At 52.3% G+C, this 23,015-nt stretch overlaps 1 protein-coding gene across 2 annotated transcripts in view; it reads right to left on the minus strand.

Moving 5' to 3' along the window:
• PAXBP1 (PAX3 and PAX7 binding protein 1) overlaps nucleotides 1-21,320 on the minus strand; it is a 28,565-nt gene extending 7,245 nt beyond the window's left edge. Inside the window, exons 1-8 of one of the 2 annotated variants that reach the window (XM_077293989.1) lie at nucleotides 20,921-21,320; nucleotides 14,191-14,316; nucleotides 7,605-7,778; nucleotides 7,271-7,495; nucleotides 6,795-6,898; nucleotides 5,816-6,036; nucleotides 4,729-4,918; nucleotides 2,577-2,700 (exon numbers count right to left, since the gene is read on the minus strand). In XM_077293989.1, the coding sequence (XP_077150104.1) occupies nucleotides 2,577-2,700; nucleotides 4,729-4,918; nucleotides 5,816-6,036; nucleotides 6,795-6,898; nucleotides 7,271-7,495; nucleotides 7,605-7,778; nucleotides 14,191-14,316; nucleotides 20,921-21,167 (1,411 nt within the window). In that variant the 5' untranslated portion in view covers nucleotides 21,168-21,320. The remainder of the gene's footprint in view (nucleotides 1-2,576; nucleotides 2,701-4,728; nucleotides 4,919-5,815; nucleotides 6,037-6,794; nucleotides 6,899-7,270; nucleotides 7,496-7,604; nucleotides 7,779-14,190; nucleotides 14,317-20,920) is intronic. The other variant, XM_077293990.1, reaches the window with a different exon arrangement.
• Between the last annotated feature and the right edge of the window lie 1,695 nt (nucleotides 21,321-23,015).

Below are 23,015 nucleotides of genomic sequence, written 5' to 3' on the forward strand. Positions count from 1 at the left end.
AGCTACATTTACAAGCACTTTACAATTTTACCTATATATAATAATCAGAAAACCCCTCTTGCAAAAACAAAATTGCACTCCCCTTTAATTATTAGAAGCCAGCACACAATATTCAGCAGAAAACAATATAGCTGAGAAGGAGTAAAGTCACGCCTGTGGTGTCATTGTTCTTAATTCTGTGCAATTATTGCTGCAGCCAATCGCTGGGTGCCTCGACAATGTGCGGTCATACTGATGTCATCTGGCAGCGATGTGAAGGCTCCGACGGTATAAGCAGGGCGTGAGGGGTGCAATGTGTACAGCCCTATACAGCAGCCTACAATAAGAAGTCCCGCTGGCTCCAGAAAGTGATAAACAGTTTAAGGTGGGAACTGAATCTCTGTGTGAGGTCCTGCACAAAAAACTCTGGCGTATTCTAAACTGTGTAGCCGAACAAGACATAACATTTCTATACGGGGAATTAAAGGGTAAAACATACAGAGTCATTGGCAAGTAAGAGGCAAACAGTCAGAACATTAGAGTTTGCAGGTAAAGCTGTAGTTGTGGTCCAGGCAAGGACCATAATGACCAGGACGACCGGGGCCCTCTGGACCCACACTCAGCATTATAGCTTTATATAAGACTGCATAGTTTGGGCTCAGGAGACCCACGGCTGCCCCGTGCATTGCAGCTTGTACCCACGGACATGTGAATGCAGCCTTAGGGAAATGCAATGATAATTAAAAAATGCAGGGCTCTGCTTTATCAGTCTAAGTTCATACTTTGATAATTTGATGACATTTAGCTATGCATGTTTTTTTAGGAGCCTTTTTTTTCTAGTTCTCATTTCTAATTCAGGTATATAAAAAAGTAAGTAAGGAGTAGTGTTGAGCGATACCGTCCGATACTTGAAAGTATCGGTATCGGAAAGTATCGGCCGATACCGGCAAAGTATCGGATCTAATCCGATACCGATACCCGATACCAATACAAGTCAATGGGACTCAAGTATCGGACGGTATCCCTCATGGTTCCCAGGGTCTGAAGGAGAGGAAACTCTCCTTCAGGCCCTGGGAACCATATTAATGTGTAAACGAAAGAATTAAAATAAAAAATATTGCTATACTCACCTCTCCGACGCAGCCTGGACCTCACCGAGGGAACCGGCAGCGTTGTTTGCTTAAAATGCGCGCGTTTCCTTCCTCCCATGACGTCACGGCTTGTGATTGGTCGCGTGCCGCCCATGTGACCGCGACGCGACCAATCACAGCAAGCCGTGACGTAATTTCAGGTCCTGAAGGCAGAATTCTGCATTCAGGACCTGAAATTACGTCACGGCTTGCTGTGATTGGTCGCGTCGCGGTCACATGGGCGGCACGCAACCAATCACAAGCCGGGACGTAATTTTAAAATGCGCGCGTTTCCTGCCTTCCGTGACGTCACGGCTTGTGATTGGTCGCGTCGCCCATGTGACCGCGACGCATCACAAGCCGGAACGTAATTTTAAAATCCTGAATTCCTAGAATTCGGCATTCAGGACCTGAAAATTACGTCACGGCTTGCTGTGATTGGTCGCGTCGCGGCCACATGGGCGGCACGCGACCAATCACAAGCCGTGACGTCACGGGAGGAAGGAAAAGCGCGCATTTTAAGCACAGAACGCTGCCGGTTCCCTTGGTGAGGTCCAGGCTGCGTCGGAGAGGTGAGTATAGCAATATTTTTTATTTTAATTCTTTCTTTTACACATTAATGTTGTTTCGATACCGATACCTGATACCACAAAAGTATCGGATCTCGGTATCGGAATTCCGATACCCGCAAGTATCGGCCGATACCCGATACTTGCGGTATCGGAATGCTCAACACTAGTAAGGAGGGAAAAAAAAAAAAAAGTGTGAGCCAAGTCAACGGGATAAATGTACATGCAGCAGTTCCATTATTTTGTCAGGAAGCACAGTGATTACTTTGAGCCTTATTCAGATATATGGTGGGTGGGGATCATCAATTAATTTTCTGCAGGTAGTTTGCGGCATGTGAATAAACCCCAGATTACATCCTCTGCTTACAAAAAAGGGCCCCTAAAAATACTACTGAACAGAGTAGCAGAGGTGCCAATGCAAAACCTGCAAAATCTGGTGCAGATCCATGCTTGCAGCAAGCAAAAAAAAATTGCTGCTGTTACCTGCCACCAAAGTGGGGTGTGTTAGGCCCTTTTATACCCCCTGCAGTGTAGTGGGGTGTATTAAGCATATGTACACCCCTGCAGTGTGAAAGCTGTAGGATGGGGGCTCGTAGAAGGGATAATATGTCCGATGACGTCTGTAAGCAGGATGTTCCTTATACAGCAGTCAGTCCTATCACTATGGCTTATTCAACCATCAAAAAGGTAAAGATACCGCCAAACTGGAAAAGAAATAGCACCGCACACTCCAATCCTACTCAACTTAAAAGCTAAATTCACATCTAGTTCAGGATGAGCCTAGGAAACGCAATGACTTAACAGTATGAAATACATTTGCACTCATGGTCGGGCATAGAATCATATACATGTCAGGAGGTTGCTTAATGAATAATAAAAACCTTCAAGATGGACTGACTTGAATGGCTCGAAAACTCCGAAGATTCATCTTTTATGTCCTCTTGTCGTCTTTGGACAAGGCGGGCAGCTCGCTGTTTGTACAGCTGGTGCATTGCGGATTCGAGCTCATTTATCAGAGGAACCTGAAAAAACACAACAGCATTCGTAATACCGTATTCTGCGACAGAAGGAAAAACGGGGGTGGCTTATTCCACGAACAATGACCTGGAAGAGTAATGGATTAATAAAAGCTGGTGTCCAACATGATGGGGAATACAACCAATCCCATCCAGCCTTTCCTGCATTAGTGATGGCGGTGTGTGATCGGAGGGGGCCTACCACTGAATTGCGGTACATTTTCTCTGGTACCACAGCTCAGCCCCAGTCCCTAGTGCAGTGGCAGTATCAGGCACGCACATGGACAGAGTGGTATCACGTAGCGAAGGGTTTGGATGCCCACCGATCACATACACATCCTGGAAGACCCCACGACACTGACTGCCGTGCTCTATGTGCATCAGCTGGGACTTACCTGTTCTCAGAATGGGAACCATCACATAAGGGTCTGAGGACCTACTGCTCCCAGACACCACAAATCTCAGGAGGAGCAAGTCTCAGAAAGTCATTACCGAACGCAGATAGCTGGTGCATTACGCTATTTACACTATCTGAGGTGGGTAATACTTTCACTATCAGTCTCCCATTGTAAGGAAAATAATATTACAGAATCAATTAAATATTCCTAATAATAAAATATATATATATGGCTGCCCCCATACACATTACACTAATATCAGCAGAAGCCACCAGTCTAAGGTGTATGGGAGGACCTGCCAAAAGATGACAAAAACCATCGGGGCCATCCGATCTCCTTTAGTTCTCCTCCAGGAGTCTGGCAGCGGCTCTCTCCCCATAGAAAACAGGTACACATGGTGGAGCAAGCGCTCCCGTGTATGGACAAGTCGGGAGAGGGAGCAGCCGGCCATTAAACCTATGCAATGTCATGTTGGGACATAAATGCAGGTGTCCTTTAGGCTACTTTCACACATCAGGTTTTCGCTGTCAGGATAAATTTAAAAAAAAAAAGGATCCAGCGAAAGTTGCCGCCGGATACAGTTTTTTTCCCATAGACTTGCATTAGTGCCGGATTGCGCTGGATGACATTGCGTTTCGTCCAGTTTTCGCCGGATCCGGCAAATCTGCCGTTTCCGGAAAAAACGTCCATCTTAACGCTTTTTGTCTCTAGCGAACAAGCTGGAAGCGCTTCGGATCCGGCGCTTCCGGATGTTTGCTAGAATGGAAGCCTATGGGAGTCGGAGGGTGCCGGATCTGAAAAGTGACGGATTCCGGAGCTGGATTCCATTTTTTTAAATTGAGCATGCTCCAAATTTTGTGCCCCAGTAATCGCAGTGGCTAGTGACTGCCACACCACGTGTTCTCTCATCTGAGAGAATCAGTCTGATTATGCAAATCACACTCTGATCAGAATGATAGCAAACGGTGATCCGATTTTTACAGACTGACAGAAAAGAGAATTTTTTTTCCATCTTCTCCTCGTCTGAGACTCCCCCAGCGACCACACTCCCCCCAGCGACCACACTCTGATCAGAGTTTGATCCTATTTTCTCAGATGATTAGAAGACAGAAAAAAAACCCCTCCATTCTGTCAAAATCTGTCTGCACTCATATGTCATCCAAGTGCAGTCCAGATATCGGATGAAAGTCGTGCATGCTGCGATTTTTTTCCTCAAACACATTTGGTCAAGGAAAAAAAAATAAAAAATTGGACACAGAATAACTTTGGTCCAAGTGCGATCTGATGTTTTGTCGTATTGCACTCGGACCGAAGAGCTAATTTTGCCTTTTTTTTGCCTAGAATCAGCCTCCTAGCGACAGCAGCATACACCCCCATGGTTACCTGTGTCCCCCAATGAAGCGATAAAGATGGCGTCTCAACCAGACAACCTTTCAGAGGGAAGAAGTTATTATGCAAGAAGGAAACAGTAAAATCAGCATACACTCATGATTTCCCTAATAAAGTGCCCGAGAAATATATATATTTCTATGAGCTACATTATCTATTTCACATATTGAAAAGATGGATTACGGGCGGAAAAATATTTTATAAATGCAATTTTTTAGGCATACAGAACAAATGATTGCATTCTTACCTTTTCACGGAAACACTCAAGCAAGTCTTGGACATACCCACGCATTTCTTGCAGAAACTGATACCGTTCGCCATTACCCCCTGAGCACCCGTCCAATCGAGTAATTGCACTATTGGAGTCTACCCGGCTTTTCTCGTGCTTCTCGTGCAGGTTAAGATTTGCTTTGTGCGCTTCCTCCATTGCGCTGAGCCTGCATGTGGCACAAAGCATAGTAACAAGTGGGTACGCTGCGTATTGGGTTAGGGGGGCACACAGTCACACAAGGCAGGCTACAATCGGCGCCAGCACATGGGGCAATATCGCCTGCAACTCGGAGATATGGACACAACACCAGTATTCAAGACCCGTAAAGAGCAGGGTTTATGGACCCCCAGTAGTAACTTGTGCTTGCACTGTTTACCAGCAGCATCTAGTGGGACCATACAAAGCGAAAGACATTGCCCAAACCAGACAACACCTTATAAAAACTTGATACAGAGAACATTTACAGAATATGTCTAAGTATTTAGGTAAATTAAGGCCAAACACGTATATGGGATAACCTGAGGAAAGGCCCTAGATATCTGGGACCCCCATCTATTGAGAAAAGGAGGCCCCCTGATCTGTCTGGTGAAAGGTGTTGCCAGATCCAGGGATAGATCAGAAAGGAGAAAGTCATGGAGAGGTTTCCAATATCAGTTCCAAATTCATAGTCATTTTTTTTCAGTTTGTGTCAGATCAAAGGAAAAAATAAACTTTTGAGAAGTTCAGGTCATATCCTTATACCCAAAGACCATTTTGACCACCTGAAGATTATGGACCTGTATACCTTCTGTGAGCTCGGCCAGTTCTCTCCTTCTTACATACAGGGTTTTCAATGTGCACCTGTCCCCGGGGGTCGCACTGACACAGCCCGGAATTTTTGGAGCATAAGGCAATATGGCTTTAATGGTTTATCCAGGACATTTGCTCAATTCTTGCTTCCATCCGCGATCTTCGAGCAGTTCATTGCCGTTATACAAGAGCTCGGCATCCCTGACCCCATGCAACACGAGTCTGGGGGAGGACACTGAGGTAGTTCGCAAAAAGGAAGGATAGTCTGCCCTACCTGTCTTTAAGCTGTTTCTTTACCAAATCAATAGTAACAGGAGTCGTCTCATTACTGGGAATTTTGCAAGAGACTGAATTATCTGCTTTCTGAGATTTTGTCTCAGCGGCTCCATAGGCGGCGTAAGTATAAGGGATGTTGTAGGTTGAACCGTAGGGTATTCCCTGGTAAGTGTTGGGGTAGAACAAGTTATTTGCTTCTACGGGCTGCGGTGCTTGAACCTAAAAGACAAAGAAGCAATACGGATCCATTATACTTCAAGCACAGATGTACTGAGATGCTAAAAGTATGCACAGTATTCATTGCATGTTTATAGCAGGTCACAAGGCCCCAGCAAAGGCAACAGCTCGGGCTTCCCTGAGCTCGCTTTGAAAGTTAGAGGGATTTTCTCAAGAACAAAAGTTAATTTGAATCAATAGCTCTAAGCGGCTTCTCATCCGCTCTGCTTACAGGGCGTTACTGCCAACATCTTCCAGACTGACAGCCGGCTTTGTGCTGTCTAATTGCGGGGGAGCCGGCTGGCAATTAGCAGGATGGCAGCAGTCACACCACATCGACAGAGCAGAGCGGAGAAAGAAGTAGAGGAGCAGCTCTGTTGACGTGAAGCTGCTGAAACACCAGCAGGAACGGCCGGTGAGCTGGATACAACTGGCAGTCCTAGACAACCCCTTTAAGTGATATGTCCTCCTGTCTTTTGGCAGATAAGTGGCCATGATGAGCTCAAAGTTTTGCAGGTCTTCGAAGAGGCCCGTGAATCTGTAGCATTATATCAATATTACCCACCATGTAAAAAATCTCCCACTATACCAACTTCCAGCATTACAGGGATTTACACCCCAAAAATCGAACGATGTCCAGATCACACAATATATGACACTAGTGGATCACTACTATACAATCATTCATAGACTCAGCCGAAGTGCAGTGTTCTGAACATGAATATATATACACACACACACAAAGAAATAATATTCCATGCCTGCGGTATGCTGATTCCCTTCCTTATCTGCTCCTGTTCCCAGCGCATGATCTCTTCATCCTGTTCCCCTGTTGCTAGAGCTTCGTCATCACTGCCCTCAATACCTGGAAGAGACAAGAAACCGCAGAAGCTGATGAAACTGATAAGAAAGTAGCAGGTATAAGTCCGCACACCAACAAGGCAGGCGCCATATAAAGACAGCACAAAATGTGGCTTTTCCTCCGCAGGCTACACCCCTACAGGCTAAAGGCCCCGATACTATTAGACCATCGGTGGCCGAGCCCGCTGATATTACGGGTTCAGTGTAATGTGTATAGGGGCTCCGGACAGATGCACAATCCTAGTGTCAGTCTCCATCCGAAGGGCCCAATGCTTCCCTGAGGATGTCCAGTACATTAATAAATTCTGGAATTTTATTTGTCATTTGCACTCAATACTGTTCAATTAATGGGAATAATTATTTTGGGAACGGTTACCAATTTCCTCAGCAATCTTTTGCCTTTGTGATTTTTCTCGGACGGAAAAGATTATACGACGCTTCTCGTCGTCGTCGTCATCATCGCTGGCATCATTCTCATCCTCGCGGACTAGTCTGCTTTTCCCCCCTCCATCTACATCAATGGATGGGACGTCTCCAAGCTCACGAGCCAGTTGCCTCTTCTTCCGAGCGGCATGAATAAAGGCAGCATCGGGAATCTCACCTTAGAAAAAGGTTCAGTGAATACACGTCACTAGAAATATGGTCTAATGTAAAATCTACCAGCCCTGATCCCAGGAGAATGTGAGCGGCGGCTCTTGTGCACTCAGTACCTGGACGCAGCACATTTAAGGAGGACAAGGAGTTGGTGAAGGAGCCGGCTTTGGGCTTCTCGTCTTCTTTTTCACTTTCTACCTCCATCTCCTCCTCGCCCAGGTCACTGCCGGCTGTCGCCTCTTCTGGGTTATCTTTGGAGGCAGCATTCCTGCCCGACTGCTGATCACCTGCTGAAAAGGCAGAAACTGCGGTGAAGACAGGACAGAAACATTCACAGTAACAGACATGATTGTCAGAGCAGCATTTTCCTCTTTTCAGCTCATAATAATCCATCAAAAGTGCAAAACAGACAATAGGGGAAAAGTATCAACCTAGAACTGCAAAAACTTAAGAAGGGTATGAAGCTTCATTCACGTAAAACAAGCAACTCACCGACATGCTTTATCTTACAGATCCGTCCCCTTTACAAGATACAACTTCTGTTCCCCCTTACAGTCACGTGTATGAGCTCCCCCTCCCTCCAGTCACGTGTATGGGCCCCCCTCCTTCCAGTCACGTGTATGGGCCCCCCCTCCCTCCAGTCACGGGTATGGGCCCCCCCTCCCTCCAGTCACGGGTATGGGCCCCCCCTCCCTCCAGTCACGTGTATGGGCCCCCCCTCCCTCCAGTCACGTGTATGGGCCCCCCCTCCCTCCAGTCACGTGTATGGGCCCCCCCTCCCTCCAGTCACGTGTATGAGCTCCCCCTCCCTCCAGTCACGTGTATGGGCCCCCCCTCCCTCCAGTCACGTGTATGGGCCCCCCCTCCCTCCAGTCACGTGTATGGGCCCCCCCTCCCTCCAGTCACGTGTACGAGCTCCCCCTCCCTCCAGTCACGTGTATGGGCCCCCCCTCCCTCCAGTCACGTGTATGGGCCCCCCTTCCCTAAAGTCACGTGTATGGGCCCCCCTTCCCTAAAGTCACGTGTATGGGCCGCCCTTCCCTAAAGTCACGTGTATGGGCCCCCCCTCCCTCCAGTCACGTGTATGGGCCCCCCTTCCCTAAAGTCACGTGTATGGGCCGCCCTTCCCTAAAGTCACGTGTATGGGCCCACTTTCCCTCCAGTCATGTGTATGTGCCCCCCCTTCCCTCCAGTCACGTGTATGGCCACCCCCCCTCCCTTCAGTCATGCGTACGGCCCCCCTCCCCCTTCTCTCCATATCACATTTATGATCTACTAGATGGTGGTCCGATTCTAACGCATCGGGTATTCTAGAATATGTATGTAGTTTATTTATGAAGATTTAAAGGGAACCTGTCACCACGTTTTTGGAAGATGGGATAAAAATAGCGTTAAACAGGGGCAGAGGTGGGCATTACATTAGTGTGTTTGTTATGCGTTTATTACCCACCTAAGTTGCCGAAATACCTTTGCAAAGTCTCCGTTTTCGCCTGTCAATCAGGCTGGTCTGGTCAAAAGGGCGTCTTGTCTTCCCCCAGATTTTGCGTAGTTTTCCGTTGGTGGCGTAGTGGTGTGCGCATGCCCAAAGTCCTGAATCCTCTGCCAGGGGATTTAAAAGAGCGCGCTGTTCGTTTTCATTGGTGATCGGTGGGCGCGGCCATCTTCCTTTGGCCGCGCGTGCGCAGAAGCGGCGCTCTGCTGGCCGCGGCTTCAGGAAAATGGCCGCGGGATGCCGCGCGTGCGCAGATGGATATCGCGGCGGCCATTTTCCTGAAGCCGCGGCCAGCAGAGCGCCGCTTCTGCGCACGCGCGGCCAAAGGAAGATGGCCGCGCCCACCGATCACCAATGAAAACGAACAGCGCGCTCTTTTAAATCCCCTGGCAGAGGATTCGGGACCTTGGGCATGCGCACACCACTACGCCACCAACGGAAAACTACGCAAAATCTGGGGGAAGACAACGCCCTTTTGACCAGACCAGCCTGATTGACAGGCGAAAACGGAGACTTTGCAAAGGTATTTCGGCAACTTAGGTGGGTAATAAACGCATAACAAACACACTAATGTAATGCCCACCTCTGCCCCTATTTAACGCTATTTTTATCCCATCTTCCAAAAACGTGGTGACAGGTTCCCTTTAAGAAGAATGCACAGGATTCGGCCGGCCGCGACCAATCAATCAGTGAAGCCAGGGCCAGCTCCAGGTTTTTTGAGGGCCCCGGGCAAAAGAGTCTCAGTGGGCTCCCCTTTAACACATACCATGATTCATGATACACAGATACAGCAGAGACATATAGCACAGCTCACGCAGCATATAACACAGCTCACGCAGCATATAACACAGCCCACGCAGCATATAACACAGCCCACGCAGCACATAACACAGCCCACGCAGCACATAACACAGCCCACGCAGCACATAACACAGCCCACGCAGCACATAACACAGCCCACGCAGCACATAACACAGCCCACGCAGCACATAACACAGCCCACGCAGCACATAACACAGCCCACGCAGCACATAACACAGCCCACGCAGCACATAACACAGCCCACGCAGCACATAACACAGCCCACGCAGCACATAACACAGCCCACGCAGCACATAACACAGCCCACGCAGCACATAACACAGCCCACGCAGCACATAACACAGCCCACGCAGCACATAACACAGCCCACGCAGCACATAACACAGCCCACGCAGCACATAACACAGCCCACGCAGCACATAACACAGCCCACGCAGCACATAACACAGCCCACGCAGCACATAACACAGCCCACGCAGCACATAACACAGCCCACGCAGCACATAACACAGCCCACGCAGCACATAACACAGCCCACGCAGCACATAACACAGCCCACGCAGCACATAACACAGCCCACGCAGCACATAACACAGCCCACGCAGCACATAACACAGCCCACGCAGCACATAACACAGCCCACGCAGCACATAACACAGCCCACGCAGCACATAACACAGCCCACGCAGCACATAACACAGCCCACGCAGCACATAACACAGCCCACGCAGCACATAACACAGCCCACGCAGCACATAACACAGCCCACGCAGCACATAACACAGCCCACGCAGTATACTCTGTGTGCAGAATTATTAGGCAAGTTGCATTTTAGAGGATTATTTTTATTATTGATCAACAACTATGTTCTCAATCAACCCAAAAGACTTAAATATCAAAGCTTAATATTTTTGGAAGTTGGAGAGGGTTGTTTTTTAGATTTGGCTATCTTAGGAGGATACCTGTTTGTGTAGGTAACTATTACTGTGCAGAATTATTAAGCAACTTAATAAAAACCAAATATATTCCCATCTCACGTGTTTATTTTCACCAGGTAAACCAATATACCGTAACTGCACAAAATTTAGAAATAAATATTTCTGACATGCAAAAACAAAACCCCCCAAAAATTAGTGCCCAATATAGCCCCCTTTCTTTATGATGACACTCAGCAGCCTCCATCCATAGATTCTGTCTGTTGCTTGATCTGTTTCCGACCAACATTGCGTGCAGCAGCCACCACAGCCTCCCAGACACTGTTTTCCCTCCCTGTAGATCTCACATTTTATGAGGGACCACAGGTTCTCTATGGGGTTCAGATCAGGTGAACAAGTCAGCCATGTCATTATTTTTTCTTCTTTGAGACCTTTACTGGCCAGCCACGCTGTGAAGTAGTTGGAGGCATGTGATGGAGCATTGTCCTACATGAAAATCATGTTTTTCCTGAACGATACCGACTTCTTCCTGTACCACTGCTTGAAGAAGTTGTCTTCCAGAAAGTGGCAGTAGGTCTGGGAGTTGTACCTTCACTCCATCCTCAACCCAAAAAGGTCCCACAAGTTCATCTTTGATGATACCAGCCCATACCAGTACCCCACCTCCACCTTGCTGGCGCCTGAGTCGGAGTGGAGCTCTCTGCCCTTTACTGATCCAGCCTCTGGCCCATCCATCTGGCCCATCAAGAGTCACTCTCATTTCATCAGTCCAGTTATCTTATGTTTCTTGTACAAAGGTGGTCATTTTTCAGCCTTCCTTACCTTGGCCGTGTCCCTGAGTATCGCACACCTTGTGCTTTTTGTTACTCCAGTAACGTTCCAGCTCTGAAATATGGCAAAACTGGTGGCAAATGGCATCTTGGCAGCTTCACGCTTGATTTTCCTCAATTCATGGGCAGTTATTTTGCGCCTTTTTTGCCCAACACGCTTCTTGTGACTCTGTTGGCTATTTGCCATGAAACGCTTGATTGTTCGGTGATCACGCTTCAAAAGTTTGGCAATTTCAAGACTGCTGCATCCCTCTACAAGACATCTCAAAATTTTGGACTTTTCAGAGCCCATCAAATCTCTCTTCTGACCCATTTTGCCAAAGGAAAGGAAGTTGCCTAATAATTAAGCACACCTTATATAGGATTTTGATGTCCTTAGACAACACCCCTCCTCATTACAGAGATGCACATCACCAGATTTGCTTAATTGGTAGTTGGCTCTCAGCCTGAACAGCTTGGAGTAGGACAACATGTATAAAAAGTATCATGTGATCAAAATACAGCTTGCCTAATAATTCTGCACGTAGCATATAACAGGGCCCACGGCGCAGCCTGCAACAGGGCCCACGGCGCAGCCTGCAACAGGGCCCACGGCGCAGCCTGCAACAGGGCCCACGGCGCAGCCTGCAACAGGGCCCACGGCGCAGCCTGCAACAGGGCCCACGGCGCAGCCTGCAACAGGGCCCACGGCGCAGCCTGCAACAGGGCCCACGGCGCAGCCTGCAACAGGGCCCACGGCGCAGCCTGCAACAGGGCCCACGGCGCAGCCTGCAACAGGGCCCACGGCGCAGCCTGCAACAGGGCCCACGGCGCAGCCTGCAACAGGGCCCACGGCGCAGCCTGCAACAGGGCCCACGGCGCAGCCTGCAACAGGGCCCACGGCGCAGCCTGCAACAGGGCCCACGGCGCAGCCTGCAACAGGGCCCACGGCGCAGCCTGCAACAGGGCCCACGGCGCAGCCTGCAACAGGGCCCACGGCGCAGCCTGCAACAGGGCCCACGGCGCAGCCTGCAACAGGGCCCACGGCGCAGCCTGCAACAGGGCCCACGGCGCAGCCTGCAACAGGGCCCACGGCGCAGCCTGCAACAGGGCCCACGGCGCAGCCTGCAACAGGGCCCACGGCGCAGCCTGCAACAGGGCCCACGGCGCAGCCTGCAACAGGGCCCACGGCGCAGCCTGCAACAGGGCCCACGGCGCAGCCTGCAACAGGGCCCACGGCGCAGCCTGCAACAGGGCCCACGGCGCAGCCTGCAACAGGGCCCACGGCGCAGCCTGCAACAGGGCCCACGGCGCAGCCTGCAACAGGGCCCACGGCGCAGCCTGCAACAGGGCCCACGGCGCAGCCTGCAACAGGGCCCACGGCGCAGCCTGCAACACGGCCCACGTAGCAGCCTACAACACGGCCCACGTAGCAGCCTACAACACGGCCCACGTAGCAGCCTATAACACGGCCCACGTAGCATATAACATAGCCCACATAGTATATAGCAATGTGGGCACCATTTCCCTATTAAAAAAATAATTAAAATAAAAAATAGTTATATACTCACCTTCTGGCGGCCCCCGGATCCAGCCCAGGCCTTTAGCGATGCTCCCGCCAGGTCCGTTCCCAGTGATGCTTGGTGGCAAAAAACCCGTGATGACATAGCGGTCTCGTGAGACCGCTATGTCATCTGGGGTCATTACCGCAAAGCATTACTGGAACCGTAGCATCGCGAGGAGCGAGAAAAGCTGCCGGGGACGCCGGAAGGTGAGAATATCACGATTTTTTTTTTTAATTATTATTTTTAACACTATCTTTTTACGATTGATGCTGCATAGGCAGCATCAATACTCAAAGGTGAAGCGGTGTTCAAATCCCGCCCAAATATCGCTGATTGGTCGTGACCAATCAGCGACGCGGGATTTCTGTAACAGACGGAAATGGACCTTAGACAAAATATGTGCGTATATATATATATATATATATATATATATATATATATATATATATATATATATATATATATATATATATATATATCCTCTCCATGACCAATCTGTGTGAAGGCAGAGACAGTGAAGTCAGAGCTGATTGGGCGCTGGGGGTCACCTGCACGAGAGTCCCGGGATCGCGAGTGCGGAGACCGCCGGAAAGGGAGGGGGGTATGAGCTTTATTAGTTTAATCGGAACCAAATAAAAAGGGGTTGTCCTAGTATGAGCACTGGCTTCATTGTCTCCCCTCCTACACATGTAACTGACATCTGGAGGTCAGAGCTGCGGCTGCTCGCTTACTTCCTCCACATGTCATGATTTGACTGAAGGAGGGGAGAGTGAAGCCCCTCCAGGTCCCCTGATCAGGCCCAAAACACCAACAGGAGGGAGAGGGGCGGCTTCCAGCAAGTCTGGGATATTGATGACACTACTTATGCCAGCTCCTGGCCTCCCAGTGAGGGGAAATGATGGCTGCCGGGAACGGTCTCCCCTTCTCAACACAAGAAACGGAAGCAATGACACGACAATAACTAATGATGGGATCGTCAGCAAAATCTGGTGTCTCTTTGGCTTCACTTTTTTTTTTTTTTTAAATGAATTTCAGTAAAAATATAACACTGGCAAATAAACCCTTCTATTCCCCCTTACCAGCAAGTCCAAAATTCAGTTCAGATCTGGGTCTGAACTTTTCCAGGTCGTCTTTGTATTCTTTCTTGAGTAGTTTTACAATTTTCTTGCTGTGATTCGATTTCTTCACTTTAAAGACCTCCACTTCTGTTAAGAAAAAAACAAACACATTCATTAAATCACTTATCACACAAGTCAGTAAAGCTCACCTGCAGATCGATGTATCAGGTCTGCAAAGCTTCGCTCGCCAAGCACAGATTCCTATTAAATCAGCACCAAATTACACACAGAAAAAACGGGCTCTCCAAACGCGACACTGTGTCCACTAATTCCAGCAAATTTTGCATTCAAAAAGTCAAATGACGCTCCTTCCGTCACAAGCTCTGCCGTGCACCCAAACAGTTTTCCCCCACATATCGGGTATCAGCGTACTCAGGAGAAATTGCAAAACAAGATGTATGGAGTAATTTCTCCAGTTACCCTTATGAAAATGCAAAATTTGGAGCTAGAAAACACTTCTGTGGGGAAAAAATTGATTTTTTCATTTTCACGGCTCAACGTTATAAGCTTCTGTGAAGCCCCGGGGGTTTCAAGGTGCCCAATACACAACAAGATAAATTCCCTTAGGGGTCTAGCTTTCAAAATGGTGGAGGGGTCTCCACTGTTTAGGCACATCAGAGGCTCTCCAAACGCAACATGGCGTCCACTGATGGTTCCAGCAAATTTTACATTCAAAAAAGTCTAACGGCGCTCCTTCCCTTTCGAGCCCTGCCATGCACCCAAACAGTTGTTTTCCCCCACATATGGAGTATTGGCGTACTCAGGAGAAATAGCACAAAAAAATTGTGTGGTGCAATTTCTCATGTTACCTTTGTGAAAGTAAAAAAAAAAATTGGGTCTAAAGAAAATTTGTGAAAACAAAAGTTGTTTATTTTTTCCTTCCACATTCCATTGATTTCTGTGAAGCTCCTAAAGGGTTAATAAACTTCTTGAATGTGGTTTTGAGGATGAAACATGTATTTTGGACTTTAAGAATTTTGCAATTGGATTTCATTACAAATTTGAACTTCACCAGTCGTGTCCGTCAGCATCCTCGAATCATATAACACATTACAGGGTAACGGTGCTGTTGTATCGGAGGAGGCGGATGGACGGGACCGGTGACTGCTCCAGTGTATGGACAGACGTGTCGACCAGCGTTTGAGGAAGAGGGGTGTACTAAAAAGAAGTGAAAACATCCTGGCGTTTCTTGCTCTAGTTCATCCCACATATCATCGTTTAGAGGAACAACATCTTTTTGCCATTTCCCTTTTAAGGGGCAACACCCTTCTCTGAGCCTGGCTTCTAGGTGTTTATAGTGCAGCGATAGCATCTCCTTTCCACCTCTAGTCGCCACCACATCTAGGAACGAGACATTGGGGTCAACGGGCAGGATTTGGATTGCACCAAACATGCATGCCTTAATGGAAAGTATTGGAAGAAAAAGGATTTTTAACTCAAAATTAAAAAAAATACATATTTAAATTTATGTAAGTGTCCCCAAAGGTGGACAGAGCAGATAGCCTCTGGATGACGCGTGCACTTTTCTGGCTTTTTTTTAAAGTACTGTTTAATGGGTAGGAAATGTATTTATTTTATTTCTTGGGGATTCAAGAAAAATGCACTCCAGACATGTGGTAAAAAAGGCACATGGACCAACAATCAATTAAAAATGGTTTGGAACACAGCAGCGGGCCCACTCCTCAACCCCGCCCCACTCCACTGGCTCGCTTCTCAACCCCGCCCCACTCCACGGGCTCGCTTCTCAACCCCGCCCCACTCCACGGGCTCGCTTCTCAACCCCGCCCCACTCCACGGGCTCGCTTCTCAACCCCGCCCCACTCCACGGGCTCGCTTCTCAACCCCGCCCCACTCCACGGGCTCGCTTCTCAACCCCGCCCCACTCCACGGGCTCGCTTCTCAACCCCGCCCCACTCCACGGGCTCGCTTCTCAACCCCGCCCCACCCCACGGGCCCGCTTCTCAACCCCGCCCCACCCCACGGGCTCGCTTCTCAACCCCGCCCCACCCCACGGGCCCGCTTCTCAACCCCGCCCCACCCCACGGGCCCGCTTCTCAACCCCGCCCCACCCCACGGGCTCGCTTCTCAACTCCTCGGGCTCGCTTCTCAACTCCTCGGGCTCGCTTCTCAACTCCTCGGGCTCGCTTCTCAACTCCTCGGGCTCGCTTCTCAACTCCTCGGGCTCGCTTCTCAACTCCTCGGGCTCGCTTCTCAACTCCTCGGGCTCGCTTCTCAACTCCTCGGGCTCGCTTCTCAACTCCTCGGGCTCGCTTCTCAACTCCTCGGGCTCGCTTCTCAACTCCTCGGGCTCGCTTCTCAACTCCTCGGGCTCGCTTCTCAACTCCTCGGGCTCGCTTCTCAACTCCTCGGGCTCGCTTCTCAACTCCTCGGGCTCGCTTCTCAACTCCTCGGGCTCGCTTCTCAACTCCTCGGGCTCGCTTCTCAACTCCTCGGGCTCGCTTCTCAACTCCTCGGGCTCGCTTCTCAACTCCTCGGGCTCGCTTCTCAACTCCTCGGGCTCGCTTCTCAACTCCTCGGGCTCGCTTCTCAACTCCTCGGGCTCGCTTCTCAACTCCTCGGGCTCGCTTCTCAACCCCGCCCCACTCCACGGGCCCGCTTCTCAACCCCACCCACTCCACGGGCCCGCTTCTCAACTCCTCCCCCTCTCAACCACCTCTAACAGGCCCATTTTCCACCTCGACCCTCTCCTCCATGAGTCCGCCTCTTAGGCGCCCCCCACATATACACCTCTCGGCGGGCCCTCCCCCACATATACACAAAAACAGAAGAAAAAGAGTAGCATGCATAATAAAGGGATCACCATAAAGTTAGATCAAAATATAACAAATTTTTATTAAACCACACATAAGGACACTACAAAAAGCCATTAAAAACAATTAAAATTGCAACACATAGTAAGATACAAATGGAACCAGACCTATAATAGGGTCAAGCCACAGTGTCACCCCACACAAGCTACCAAGACAGTCCAGATACGGGAAGTTTAGGGCTACAATACTACCCCACATAAAGAACCCCCGTAACCAGAGGTTACCAGACAGGTGGAGCGTCCTATACTACCTGGCATACATGAACCAGGCTTCCCAGGTAGCGTTCCTGCAAGATGTGTCAGGACCAATAAAAGATGGCGATGATAGGGGGTAGCACCGGGCACAAATGCCCAACGCATGTCGCCAGTAAACTGGCTTCTTCAGGGGCCACATATACACCTCTCGGCGGGCCCCCTCCCCCACATATACATCTCTCGGTCGCCCCCCCTCCCCCCGTATACATCTCTCGGTCGCCCCCCGTATACATCTCTCGGTCGCCCCCCGTATACATCTCTCGGTCGCCCCCCTCCCCCCGTATACATCTCTCAGTCGCCCCTCCCCCCCGTATACATCTCTCCGTCGCCCCTCCCCCCTGTATACATCTCTCCGTCTCCCCCCCTGTATACATCTCTCGGTCGCCCCTCCCCCCCATATACATCTCTCGGTCCCCCCCTCCCTCTGTACACGGCTCTCGGTCTCCTCCCCCCCCTCCCTCTGTACACGGCTCTCGGTCTCCTCCCCCCTCCCTCTGTACACGGCTCTCGGTCTCCTCCCCCCCTCCCTCTGTACACGGCTCTCGGTCGCCCCCCCCTCCCCCTGTACACGGCTCTCGGTCTCCCCCCCCTCCCCCTGTACACGGCTCTCGGTCTCCTCCCCCCCTCCCTCTGTACACGGCTCTCGGGTGCCCTCCCTCTGTACACGGCTCTCGGTCGCCCCCCCTCCCTCTGTACACGGCTCTCGGTCTCCCCCCCTCCCCCTGTACACGGCTCTCGGTCTCCTCCCCCCCTCCCTCTGTACACGGCTCTCGGGTGCCCTCCCTCTGTACACGGCTCTCGGTCGCCCCCCCTCCCTCTGTACACGGCTCTCGGTCGCCCCCCCCCTCCCTCTGTACACGGCTCTCGGTCTCCCCCCCCCTCCCCCTGTACACGGCTCTCGGTCTCCCCCCCCCTCCCCCTGTACACGGCTCTCGGTCTCCCCCCCCCTCCCTCTGTACACGGCTCTCGGTCTCCTCCCCCCCTCCCTCTGTACACGGCTCTCGGTCGCCCCCCCTCCCTCTGTACACGGCTCTCGGTCTCCCCCCCTCCCCCTGTACACGGCTCTCGGTCGCCCCCCCCTCCCTCTGTACACGGCTCTCGGTCTCCCCCCCCTCCCCCTGTACACGGCTCTCGGTCTCCCCCCCCTCCCTCTGTACACGGCTCTCGGTCTCCTCCCCCCTCCCTCTGTACACGGCTCTCGGTCTCCTCCCCCCCTCCCTCTGTACACGGCTCTCGGTCGCCCCCCCCTCCCTCTGTACACGGCTCTCGGTCGCCCCCCCCCCTCCCTCTGTACACGGCTCTCGGTCTCCCCCCCCCCTCCCCCTGTACACGGCTCTCGGTCTCCTCCCCCCCTCCCTCTGTACACGGCTCTCGGTCTCCTCCCCCCCTCCCTCTGTACACGGCTCTCGGTCGCCCCCCCCCTCCCTCTGTACACGGCTCTCGGTCTCCTCCCCCCCTCCCTCTGTACACGGCTCTCGGTCGCCTCCCCCCCTCCCTCTGTACACGGCTCTCGGTCTCCTCCCCCCCTCCCTCTGTACACGGCTCTCGGGTGCCCTCCCTCTGTACACGGCTCTCGGTCGCCCCCCCCCCCCTCCCTCTGTACACGGCTCTCGGTCGCCCCCCCCCTCCCTCTGTACACGGCTCTCGGTCGCCCCCCCCCTCCCCCTGTACACGGCTCTCGGTCTCCTCCCCCCCTCCCTCTGTACACGGCTCTCGGGTGCCCTCCCTCTGTACACGGCTCTCGGTCGCCCCCCCCCTCCCTCTGTACACGGCTCTCGGTCGCCCCCCCCTCCCTCTGTACACGGCTCTCGGTCGCCCCCCCCCTCCCCCTGTACACGGCTCTCGGTCTCCTCCCCCCCTCCCTCTGTACACGGCTCTCGGGTGCCCTCCCTCTGTACACGGCTCTCGGTCGCCCCCCCCCTCCCTCTGTACACGGCTCTCGGTCGCCCCCCCCTCCCTCTGTACACGGCTCTCGGTCGCCCCCCCCTCCCTCTGTACACGGCTCTCGGTCGCCCCCCCCTCCCTCTGTACACGGCTCTCGGTCTCCCCCCCCCTCCCCCTGTACACGGCTCTCGGTCGCCCCCCCTCCCTCTGTACACGGCTCTCGGTCTCCCCCCCCCTCCCCCTGTACACGGCTCTCGGTCTCCCCCCCCTCCCCCTGTACACGGCTCTCGGTCTCCCCCCTCCCTCTGTACACGGCTCTCGGTCGCCCCCCCCTCCCTCTGTACACGGCTCTCGGTCTCCCCCCCTCCCCCTGTACACGGCTCTCGGTCGCCCCCCCCTCCCTCTGTACACGGCTCTCGGTCTCCCCCCCCTCCCCCTGTACACGGCTCTCGGTCGCCCCCCCCCCTCCCTCTGTACACGGCTCTCGGTCTCCTCCCCCCTCCCTCTGTACACGGCTCTCGGTCGCCTCCCCCCTCCCTCTGTACACGGCTCTCGGTCGCCCCCCCCTCCCTCTGTACACGGCTCTCGGTCTCCCCCCCTCCCCCTGTACACGGCTCTCGGTCGCCCCCCCCTCCCTCTGTACACGGCTCTCGGTCGCCCCCCCCCTCCCTCTGTACACGGCTCTCGGTCGCCCCCCCCCTCCCTCTGTACACGGCTCTCGGTCGCCCCCCCCCTCCCTCTGTACACGGCTCTCGGTCGCCCCCCCCCCTCCCTCTGTACACGGCTCTCGGTCTCCCCCCCCTCCCTCTGTACACGGCTCTCGGTCTCCTCCTCCCCCCCCCCCTCTGTACACGGCTCTCGGTCTCCTCCCCCCCTCCCTCTGTACACGGCTCTCGGTCTCCCCCCCTCCCTCTGTACACGGCTCTCGGTCTCCTCCCCCCCTCCCTCTGTACACGGCTCTCGGTCTCCTCCCTCCCTCTGTACACGGCTCTCGGTCTCCCCCCCTCCCTCTGTACACGGCTCTCGGTCTCCCCCCCTCCCTCTGTACACGGCTCTCGGTCTCCTCCCCCTCCCTCTGTACACGGCTCTCGGTCTCCTCCCTCCCTCTGTACACGGCTCTCGGTCTCCCCCCCTCCCTCTGTACACGGCTCTCGGTCTCCCCCCCTCCCTCTGTACACGGCTCTCGGTCTCCCCCCTCCCTCTGTACACGGCTCTCGGTCTCCCCCCCTCCCTCTGTACACGGCTCTCGGTCTCCCCCCCTCCCTCTGTACACGGCTCTCGGTCTCCTCCCCCCCTCCCCCTGTACACGGCTCTCGGTCTCCTCCCCCCCTCCCTCTGTACACGGCTCTCGGTCTCCCCCCCTCCCTCTGTACACGGCTCTCGGTCTCCCCCCCCTCCCTCTGTACACGGCTCTCAGTCTCCCCCCCTCCCTCTGTACACGGCTCTCGGTCTCCCCCCCTCCCTCTGTACACGGCTCTCGGTCTCCTCCCTCCCTCTGTACACGGCTCTCGGTCTCCCCCCCCCCCTCCCTCTGTACACGACTCTCGGTCTCCCCCCCCCCTCCCTCTGTACACGGCTCTCGGTCTCCTCCCTCCCTCTGTACACGGCTCTCGGTCTCCCCCCCTCCCTCTGTACACGGCTCTCGGTCTCCCCCCCTCCCTCTGTACACGGCTCTCGGTCTCCTCCCCCCCTCCCTCTGTACACGGCTCTCGCTGCACTCACCGTCCTCGTCGTCCTGGAAGCTGAGCAGGTTTACCGGCTTGCTCGTTCCCGGGCCCGGCTCCTTGGCCGCTTTCCGAGGCTTGCTCCCCTGCGGCCCGCCATCATGAAGGAACAGGCCGGGAATGGAGGGCGGCTCGGCCGTCACGTTCTCCAGCTGCTCCACCTCCATAGGCGCCTCGTGCTCCCGCTCCTCTTCCTCGGAATCATTCCGCTTTCTCACATTCACCCGCCGCGCCTTCCTGAACATAGCGGACACCGAGCGGCGCGCACCGCAGCCCCAGACCTGCCCGCCGACTACACAGCCTGCACTGCGCTCCTGGAGACAGCCACAGCGACCCCTGCTGCATGGAGGTGTTACTAGCGAGGGACGGAAAAGGTACGGGTGTCACCTAGTGGTCAAGAGAGGGAATGGACCGAGAAGCCTAATTAAGATGGAATAGCGACATCTAGTGAGGGCTGATGGTATTACTTACAGCATTGCATTAGGGCACAGAGAGTGAAACAGCGCAGACTAGCGATGGAACTGAAGTATTGCTCATTTTATGACTAAAAAGTGAAAACTGCCAAGAAACTCATTGGCCAATATCCGGTAGCTCGCAAGATGCGACATCCAGCTCTGGGGATTTTTTTTCTTACTTAAATGCATTTGTTTTTGATTTAACATAGATTTTGTAATTGGAATGTATTAAAAATGTTGCACCATTTGCAGGATTAAGATTAGCCCGGGCCCGGACAGTTTAGAAGGCGTGAGACCCCCTCCAGTATCCGACATATCACGTGACATGTCACATGGTTCCCTCTGCTAGATCATGTGATTAACACTCAGGTGCTCGGCGGCACATCTGTAGACAGAACACGACAGACAGCGGCGGGCGCACTGCTCCCCTCATGTACAGCGCTATACATAATGGACCAGAGGCGGGAAATTAGAGACCGTGACTGTTGTGGAGGCCGAACCAACAGGCTGAAATGAATTCTGCTCAAAATTACTATTCACATATAATTATTAGTTTATACTAGCTGAAGAGCATGGCGTTGCCCGGGCACAGTAACTGTGGTTAGTTATAACAAATTATAATGATTATATATATACAGTACAGACCAAAAGTCTGGACACACCTTCTCATTCAAAGATTTTTCTGTATTTTCATTACTATGAAAATTATAAATTCACTCTGAAGGCATCAAAACTGTGAATTAACACAAGTGGAATTATATACTTAACAAAGGAGTGTGAAACAACTGAAAATATGTCTTATATTCTACGTTCTTCAAAGTACCCACCTTTTGCTTTGATGACTGCTTTGCACATTCTTGGCATTCTCTTGATGAGCTTCAAGAGGTAGTCACTGGGAATGGTTTTCTTGAAGGAGTTCCCAGAGATGCTTAGCACTTGTTGGCCCTTTTGCCTTCACTCTGCGGTCCAGCTCACCCCAAACCATCTCGATTGGGTTCAGGTCTGGTGACTGTGGAGGCCAGGTCATCTGGTGTAGCACCCCATCACTCTCCTTCTTGGTCAAATAGCCCTTACACAGCCTGGAGGTGTGTTTGGGGTCATTGTCCTGTTGAAAAATAAATGATGGTCCAACTAAACACAAACCGGATGGAATAGCATGCCGCTGGAAGATGCTGTGGTAGCCATGCTGGTTCAGTATGCCTTCAATTTTGAATAAATCCCCAACAGTGTCACCAGCAAAGCCCCCCACACCATCACACCTCCTCCATGCTTCACGGTAGGAACCAGGCATGTAGAGTCCATCCATTCACCTTATCTGCGTCGCACAAAGACACGGTGGTTGGAACCAAAGATCTCAAATTTGGACTCATCAGACCAAAGCACAGATTTCCACTGGTCTAATGTCCATTCCTTGGGTTCTTTAGCCCAAACAAGTCTCTTCTGCTTGTTGCCTGTCCTAAGCAGTGGTTTCCTAGCAGCTATTTTACCATGAAGGCCTGCTGCACAAAGTCTCCTCTTAACAGTTGTTGTAGAGATGTGTCTGCTGCTAGAACTCTGTGTGGTATTGACCTGGTCTCTAATCTGAGCTGCTGTTAACCTGCGATTTCTGAGGCTGGTGACTCGGAGAAACTTATCCTC

This window comes from Ranitomeya variabilis, chromosome 3, assembly GCF_051348905.1.
Source record: "Ranitomeya variabilis isolate aRanVar5 chromosome 3, aRanVar5.hap1, whole genome shotgun sequence".
NCBI classification, from domain to species: domain Eukaryota; kingdom Metazoa; phylum Chordata; class Amphibia; order Anura; family Dendrobatidae; genus Ranitomeya; species Ranitomeya variabilis.